General features: G+C 32.2%; 2 protein-coding genes across 2 annotated transcripts; both read right to left on the bottom strand.

Annotated features, from left to right (window-relative positions):
- Positions 1-916: 916 nt before the first annotated feature.
- LOC114754438 (cytosolic sulfotransferase 14-like) lies at positions 917-1,797 on the bottom strand. The gene is made up of 2 exons (XM_028943198.1): positions 1,614-1,797; positions 917-1,464 (listed from the first exon to the last, which is right to left on the bottom strand). Exons 1-2 carry the CDS (start codon positions 1,795-1,797, stop codon positions 917-919), a joined length of 732 nt encoding a protein of 243 aa, XP_028799031.1.
- A 3,984-nt stretch (positions 1,798-5,781) lies between these two features.
- Positions 5,782-7,067, bottom strand: LOC114754435 (cytosolic sulfotransferase 14). The gene has a single exon (XM_028943196.1). The coding sequence runs from the start codon at positions 7,065-7,067 to the stop codon at positions 5,973-5,975; it is 1,095 nt and encodes a 364-aa protein (XP_028799029.1). The 3' UTR covers positions 5,782-5,972.
- Positions 7,068-9,006: the final 1,939 nt, after the last annotated feature.

Raw genomic sequence — 9,006 nt, 5'->3', positions numbered from 1 at the left:
GCCGTTAAAAGCCTCAATTAATTGCCGTTAAAAGCCATTTTTCTGGCAGTGAGATTGTCACTTCATTAGAGAAAAGTGGCAACAAAGGCTGAGTGATTTGATACATGTCGGGACAAAGAATTGGCAGGCTGATCTCCTCACAAAAGATGTTCGAGGAGACACATAGAGACATTTATTGGGCAAGTTGGAAACTCTCAACTTGTTTTCTCCTTCCCAACACAAGGGGAGTGCAAAAATAGTAGATGAATCCTAGTATTTGATTTTGATGTATTTGTATTCTTGTTAGCCTTGTATTAATCTTTCTGGGCTATTACATTGCTTTGTAAGGCCCATCTTTCTTAGCCTAGTTTATATATAGAGTTTGTTGCTAATGGACTGTATAATTGGGGCCCATTAGGCTTTGTACATTTGTGATCTCAGATTTAATAGTATAGAGGCTGTGCCATGTGCCTATACTGTGCATTCGCGTTTAGGGTGTTGTGATACTTAACAGTAACTGTCAATCTTATTCAACTCATCATTAAATTGTTACAAATGAGAATGTGTTAGGGCTTATTTGTACGTCTCAACCCATAAAACTAGCAATTGATAGCATTAAAAGCAAATATTATAGAACTCCTAAGAATTAAATAAAAATATTCTAGAATAAATTTAAAAAAATTACGCTTATTCAAATCAAATCTTAATCCAAAACTGAGATAATTTTGATGAAAAAAATCTAATTCATATTAATCTTATATCCTCAACAAGCAGTCAAAAGGATAGACCAGACCGACCCAAGTTTTCTTCAATCACTTTAGACAATTTCTCTACCATCCAAGGTGAAAAATGGTTAACCCAATCTCCTGCTATATATCTTTCCTAAAGAGATCTTTGTTTTCACACTGCTGCAAGAATTTTTCCAGTCTTGTTTGACTTATACTTCCTTCATCTTCTCAAAGCTACATAGCTCAGCTATGTTTTTAATAACTCTATTAGTTTCCTCATCTGAAGTGAAAGGGCATTCCAAGAACTCAGCTGCTCCCTTCAACAAGTGAAATTCGATATCTCCTTTCAGATCTTCATACTTTAAAAATAGATCCTTGGAAGGTGTTTTTCTACTCTCTCTCCAATAACCCAACATATGCGTCCAAAATGGGCCAGCCTCGTGGACTCCGATACAGCATCTCTCAAATGCTTCCTCACATGATAATTTTGGTAAAGATGGTGGTGCAATTTTGTTCATGGAAAGCCACAAAGAAACAAACTGGTCAAATGGGTTTCGACATATATAAATCATCTTGCATTTGGATTTGGTAATGGAATCAGGCAACGAATGAAACGGAACACGTGTACAAAAAATTCTTGGTTCAGGCAGGTTAGATAGATCAGGAATTTGGTTGTTATTTGCATAGTAATTTAACTCTATGAAAGGAACAAGCTCATGTGCATTGGAAATGAGCAAAGGATGGTGGTCACTTCGTGCTGGAGAGAAATGCTTACGATTCACAATGGCAAAAATAAGGGCTTTATTTCAACCAAGTAGTACCATCTTTCTGTAAAGTGGCAATAACAATATCGTTGTCTTTTGCTTGGAAGTGCTTTGGAAAAGAGCGTATGCCTTGGATTGGAACTGGCATACCACATGTCTTCATGGAGATAAATGTTTGGGAAAGCCCAACCCTTCTCTCTGCGAAGAGATTTGAGCAGATCCTTATATTCTTGGCCGTATTGTTTATACTCTTCATGGCAAATCTCGTTCTCAGACTCAACATTTGGCTGACCTTTTATGACGGAAGTGACACTAGTTTCAGCCATTAGAAGGATGGTATAATTAGGTAATTAACTAGTAAACAAGTTTCCATTTTTTATATACCATTGATCTGGCAATCGATTATTGCCATTATTTGAAATTAAAAATCGCGGTCTGTATTATAGAAGGATCTGATTATGGAGCATGTGAAGAGATAGATGCAGACGCATTCGCTGATAGCCCGATCCAGCTGTGCACGCCAAGGGAGTCGGTTTAAACAAGTATATTTCAATAATAAATGACACTAAAATAATCATTTAATATGATCATTATTGTACTGTGCCAACCAATGCTTGGATTAAAAAAAGCTGAAGACAACTAAATCATTGAAAATTATACAGAAAGTTTAGTGGGGGCAACGAAGTATGACGGTAACTTTGATTCCTATGGCTAGGGACCACTGCCACTTGCAGAGGATGCCGAAGTGTAAGTGGATTCATCACTACTCTCGAAGCATTTATATATCCAATTTTAATTATCTCCTTTTGGCAAAAAAAAAAGGTTGAAAGCTTTCAACTAATATTGCTTTATCTTTTACTTTGTATTTTATCTTTATTAAAATTTTATAACTCTATTTTTTTAATTTTTGAAATTGAACTGATTAAAATCCCCCCTCTTTCAAATCCCTCACACCAAACATAGAGTAAGAAGTGCAAAGCAGAGAAAATATTAACAATGACAGTTATCACCAATCTCTGCATATGATAAATGGAGTCTAAAATTGATGGCTTTCCAATTATCAATTCTCATGTAAAAAATATATGAAGGTTTATTCAACAACCTAAAGTATATGGTGTATATATATTAGGGAAAAAGACAAAAAAATGATAAACTAACTTGGGAATGACAGAACGTCTGTTGAATTTGCAAAATCTCATTTTGGTCACATGAGACCAAATTAGGATTATCATATTAAAATAAAAGACCAAATTGCCCTTCATTTTATTTATTGTTTTTAAAATATCCAAGCCTCCACTAGCCGGCTAGTCACCGGAGCTCTGGTGACTAGCCAACAATTGGTCACAAGAACTCTGGCGGCCAGAAACAATTTTTTAAAAATTTTTTACAACTTCAGTATAACGGTTAACCACTTTTGTAATACTATTAATAACTTCAGTATAATAGTTAACAACAGGTTCTCTGGGAAATTCAATAAGCTCCGGAAGCCAGAAACTATTTTTTTTTGAAAATTTTTACAACTTCAATATAACAATTAACAACTTTTGTGACGCTATTAATAACTTTAGTATATTAGTTAACAACAGGTCTTTCAGAAAATTCAACAATTGGGCATCGGAGCTAAAGCGGTCGAAAACAATTTTTTTAAATTTTTTTACAACTTTAGTATAATGGTTAATAACTTTTGTAACGTTATTAACAACTTCAGTATAGCAATTAACAATAGGTTTTTGAATTTGTTAACAGTATTACTAAAGTTGTAAAAATGCTACTTTTTTAATTTCCCGAAAAACCTATTGTTAACTGCTATATCGAAGTTGTTAATAGAAAAGTTGTTAACTATTATATTGAAGTTGTAAAAATTTTCAAAAAACAAAGTTGTTAAAGTTATAAAGATTCCATTTTTGAATTTTTTAAAAAATCTGTTGTTAAATACTATACCAAAGTTGTTAATAGAGTTACGAAACTTGTTAACAACATTACTGAAGTTGTAAAAATGTTACTTTTTGAATTTTTTGGAAAACTTGTTGTTAACTGCTATACTGAAATTGTTAATAACATTACAAAAGTTGTTAACCGTTATACTGAAACTGTAAAAATTTCAAAAAAAAAAAAGTTGCTATTGTAAATCTGCCATTGTTTTGAATTTTTGAGAAAACATATTAAATACTATACAAAAGTTGAGTTACAGAACTTGTTAACGGCATTATTGAAGTTGTAAAAATGCTACTTTTTGAATTTATCAAAAAACCTATTGTTAATAGCGTTACAAAATTTGTTAACCATTATACTAAAGTTATAAAAATTTTCAAAAAAATTGTTTTCGGCCACTATAGCTCCATTAACCAATTGTTGAATTTCCTAAAAAAAACTGTTGTTAACTAATATATTGAAGTTGTTAATAACATTACATAAGTTGTTAACTGTTATACTGAAGTTGTAAAAATTTTCAAAAAAAATGTTTCCGACCGTCGAAACTTGTCGAATTTCCCAGAAAACCTATTGTTAACTGCTATATTAAAGTTGTTAATAGCATTATTAAAATTGTTAACCGTTGTACTAAAGTTGTAAAAATTTTCAAAAAATTGTTTTTGGTCGCCGGAAATTGTTGAATTTTCTAAAAAACCTGTTATTAATTGATATACTGAAGTTGTTAATAGCGTTACAAAAGTTGTTAACTGTTATACTGAAATTGTAAAAATTTTCAAAAAAATTGTTTACAACCACTGGAGCTTGTTGAATTTCCCAGAAAACCTATTGTTAACTACTATACTAAAGTTGTTAATAGCGTTACAAAGTGGTTAATCGTTATACTGAAGTTGTAAAATTTTTTAAAAAAATTGTTTCTGACAACCGTAGCTAGGGTGACCAATTGTCGGCCAGTGAGGACTTTGGTATTTTAAAAACAATAAATAAAATGAATGGCAATTTAGTCTTTTCATTTAACATGATAATCCCAATTTGGTCTCATGTGACCAAAATGGGATTTTGCAGATTCAGCGGACGTTTCTGTCATTTCTAAGTTAATCTATCATTTTTCTGTCTTTTTCCCTATATATTAACTTGAAGTATTTTATTTTTCAAATACGTTCAGCACTCTAAATTTTATTTTGGTACATCTAGTATCTTGAAATATTTTTTCATATGCATCTAGCACCTCCAAATTATTCTGTGTATCGAATATTCTAAATTGCTAAGCGTAAAAGTGCACTAGAAAAATATTTTAGAGTATTGGATACACCTGAAAAATATTTTAAAATGTTTAATGCATTACAAAATACCTTATAATACTAGATATATATATATAAAACAAAAAATTTAGAATATTAGATACACTTTTAATTAAAAATATATTAACGTATTTATTTCTGTAAAGTTCAGAGAACATGCCCAAAATTGAACGCGGATCCAAGTTTTTGTTCACGGCAAATTCACCTTTCTCTAAAAAGGTAAAGTCAAAAAGTGCGAAGTCCAAAGTTACCAGCGGCAGTTCTCCTGCCACTTGCATAAGTTACTGGTCCCTCCTAATCAAAAGGGCCAAATTATCGCACCTGAAACCCATATTATCATTTATTTCCTAACCCGAATTGCAAATGGTAAGTTTGGACTTATTGATAATCCAGGGTTGCTCTATATGTATTCCCAAACAATTTCAGGTTGTGACATCAATGTTAAAATACATTGAGATATTTATCCAGTATTTTTAAAATATTACTTTAAATTTTATTTTTAATTGTCTGACAAATAAGACCTCTATTATATATCCATTTAACAGTCAATATATGAAAGAGTAAGAATGAAATATAATTCATACTTCATTCGTCAAGAAATCATTCCATGAGTGATGGGACAATGATAACTGAAAATCATTATTTGGAATGGAAGGAAGTTATAATATATTGAAAATGGAACCTCATCTTTTACCTAATTTCACTTCTTCTTTTTTTTAACTTTATCAAAAGAAATAAGCTTAATGAATGAATATTTTACCCAGTAGTACCTCCTCCACTGTGTTCTTCCCACGATATCGGTTTCTCTTCAGCTAGGTCTCTCCACTGAGCATTGCTGTAGCAATTATTTTTCCCTTCGATGAAAATATAAAGGTAACAAAATAGACAGGTTCCTAAATTCATATACTTGTTTATTTATTATTTTCTTAAAAAATAAAATAATACAAAGTAAAATAAGCAGAATCGCCACAATTATTTAAATTTATACTTTTTGGCCTTAATTATTTAAAGTTATACAATAAGAGAGAACATAGACATAAGAAAACAAAACAAAACAAAAAACACGGCACAACTACATGACTGAACCTGAACTGAAGGTCTGAAATCCCTATTTTATCATCTACGAATTTTTGGTTTAAGAGGAAAAAAAAAAATCTTTCTTACACCACTGATAATGCGAATATGGATGAGGACTTGACATATTACTTTTTAGCTGAAGGAGGTCATACAGTTCCAGAGTTGACATGGCGATTAAAGTGGAAGAGGAAGCATTAAGTTATGGCAGAGATTTCATCCTTATAATCTGCAGCTAGAAATTTTTGCCAAGAGATCTTATATTGAAAGGACAGCCCAGAACCAGAAAACTTCTCTTCCATTACTTTGGATAATTTCTCTATCATCCAAGGCGAAAAATAATTAACCCAATCACCAACCGCACCTTTCCTAAAGAAATCCTTGTTTTTAAACTTCTGCACAAATTTTCCAGTCTTGTTCACCTCCAATTCCTTCATCTTCTCAAAGCTGCACAGCTCAATTATGTTTTCAACCACACCATTGCTTTCCTCCTCAGAATTGAATGGGCAATCTATGAACTCAGCCACTCTTTTCAAGTGGAAACTAATATCTCCTTTCAAATCCTCATACCTTAAAAACAAAACCTTGTTTGGTGTCTCTTGGTTGGCTTTCCAATAACCCAAAATATGTGTCCAAAATGGACCACACTCGTTAGTCCCATTTGAGTACCTCTCAAGCGCTTCCTCGCAAGATAATTTGGGTAAAGATGGTGGTACGAGCTTGTTCACAAACAACCAAAACGATATGAAATTGTCAAATGGATTACGACATATATAGATGATCTTGCACTTGGATTTAGTAATTGAATCAGGCAATGAATGAAATGGAACATGTGTACTAAAGAGTCTAGGTTCAGGCAAGCTGGAGAGATCAGGAATTTGGTTGTTTACATAATGATTGTACTCAAAGAAAGGAACAAGCTCATGTGGATTTGAAGAGAGAAGGGGATGGTTATTTTGTGAAGGGGAAAATACCTTACGATTCACAATGGCAAAAGTGAGGGCTTTCAACCATGTTGTGCCAGATTTTGGCAGGGAAGCTAAGATAATATCACTATCTTTTGCTTGGAAGTGCTTTTGGAAAGAGCATATGGCTTGAATTCGAGTTGGTATATACCAAATGTCTTGGTAGAGATAGATGTATCGGTGGCCACAACCCTTCTCTCTGGGAAGAGAAAGAAGCTCTTTACATTGTTGGCTAAGTTTTTCATACTCTTCATCGTAAGCCTCATCTTCAAGCTTAGCATTTGAGTAGTGGCTTTTTGTCAGCGACGTAGAAGTAGCTTCAGCCATTGAAATGCTGGTGTAGTTAATTAGTTGATAACTTAGTATTATTTATAGGAAGTGGGGTAGCATCAGAAAAATTGTGAGGGCCAATTTTGCGAAGGACTAATCAAGATTTATTCAAAGAATGCTTTTCAAATATATTTGCTCTGATTTATTTTGTTTTAGTTCTAAATATATGAACATAATCTATCTACTATCTCCTAAATTTATTTATTTTTTAAATTATTCTTAACAATTACATATATTAATTAAAGGGATTTATATTACTGTGGGTAGCTGCCAACGCAAGTAATTAAATAAATTATTTTAGGAAAATTAACATAACCTTTTTTTTAATAAATAACCGAATTAATTAATTTTTTTAATTTCTGTAAATTAGTTATTTTGTTTTTAAATTAAGGGGGAAATAGCTTTCACTTTGTCCTTTCTACGTAACCTTTTTCAATTGTTATTGGATTTTTCCCCTTATCATTTTGCATGTATAAGATTCAATTGTTCGAAAATTAATAACCACAATGAGTCAGTGAAAGCTACATAGCATCTATCTGTTTAGCAAAAAGACGATCGAGGTGAGCTACGTGGAAATTAAGATGTCAGGAAATATGTCCTCCTGGCTGGAACTGAAAATAAAGACAAAATAATTTTGATTCGAATAATTAATGGTTTTTTATTTAGATTATTGTTTTGAGTAGCATCTAACATGTGAGTGTGACTTCGAGGAAGAAGGAAAGAAGTACAACTCCAACGTCTATTATATAAGTGATTTGCAACTTATTCTCATATATCAAAATATACATTAAATCAATAAAAAAATTTTAAATTTATTCTTATAAAAGTTTTTTCTCTGTGCATTTACAAATGATTCCTCACATCTCTCTCTTATTTCTCTCATTCCAACAAAATAAGAATAAAATTACAAAACGATCATTAAATATTCCCATATTCAGTATAGTACACGATAAGCTTATCTCACACAAAATTAATAATTTAAAAATTACGTTTGCATGGAATAACTGTAAGGAAAAAATATTAAAGAACTTTCTTTTAGACAAAAATTAAAAACCAGTTGGCATGAGATCGAATCATTTGTACTTTAAACTATCACATGAATGCAAACTCTGAAAGGACAAACGACATATTTGCTAGATGGTCCCCTGTTAATTTAAAATTATTTTTCACACTTGTTACAAAATGACATTCAGCACTGATTGCAACCTATCACAAGTAGGGAAATTAAAGGAGCCCAGATACTTTTTTGAAAAATAATAAGACACACAAATAAAATTTGCGCATAATCAATAGGAAAATGAAAGCCTAATCGAATAATTGCATAAATTACATACTACATTTCATGTCTTACAAAATCCAACAAGAGAATTTGCTAAGGTACGATCCCATCCTGGTAATCCACAAGTTGCAACCTGCATCAACATTCTTTTCCAAGCTGCCAATCTGAAAAAGTGTGAAATGGCTTTAGTGCAATGGCGCAATTAGATGTAAGAAAGGGCTTACAGTTAAGCTTCAACTAGAACAATTAATTCCAATGCTTCAGGTTCCACAGACAGAGACCTACATGTCTTAAATTATCTTCTTTCACAGACAGACACAAATTAGAAGACATTACCTGATTGTAAAGAACAACTAAAAGGATAGACCAGACCCAACCAACTTCTCTTCAATCACTTTGGACAATTTCTCTATCATTGAAGGGTTGAAATGATTAACCCAATCTCCTACTTAAGCTACACAACGCAATAATGTCTTGAATAAACCCATCACATCGTTCCTTGGAATTGAATGGGAAATCCAAGAACCGGGCCACTCTTTTTAAGTAGAAGTTGATATCTCCTTTCAAATCCTCATACTTAAAAAACAGAATCTTGTTTGGCATCTCTCTACTTGCTCTCCAATAACCCTACATATGTGATCAAAATGGGCCACCCTC

This window comes from Neltuma alba, unplaced genomic scaffold (genome assembly GCF_004799145.2).
Source record: "Neltuma alba isolate B1F8T4 unplaced genomic scaffold, ASM479914v2 tig00010136_pilon, whole genome shotgun sequence".
Lineage (NCBI taxonomy): Eukaryota > Viridiplantae > Streptophyta > Magnoliopsida > Fabales > Fabaceae > Neltuma > Neltuma alba.
The sequence above is the reverse complement of the archived record's forward strand: the minus strand, read 5'-3'. Positions and strand labels throughout refer to the sequence as shown.

What these genes read in the sequence shown, in the direction of transcription:
- LOC114754438 (XM_028943198.1), bottom strand. Translation starts at nt 1,797, where the DNA reads ATGGCTGAAACTAGTGTCACTTCCGTCATAAAAGGTCAGCCAAATGTT. An exon ending in TGAAGACATGTGGTATGCCA is followed by an intron (nt 1,465 to 1,613) that starts GTTCCAATCCAA and finishes ATTTCTCTCCAG; the next exon opens with CACGAAGTGACCACCATCCT.
- LOC114754435 (XM_028943196.1), bottom strand. Translation starts at nt 7,067, where the DNA reads ATGGCTGAAGCTACTTCTACGTCGCTGACAAAAAGCCACTACTCAAAT.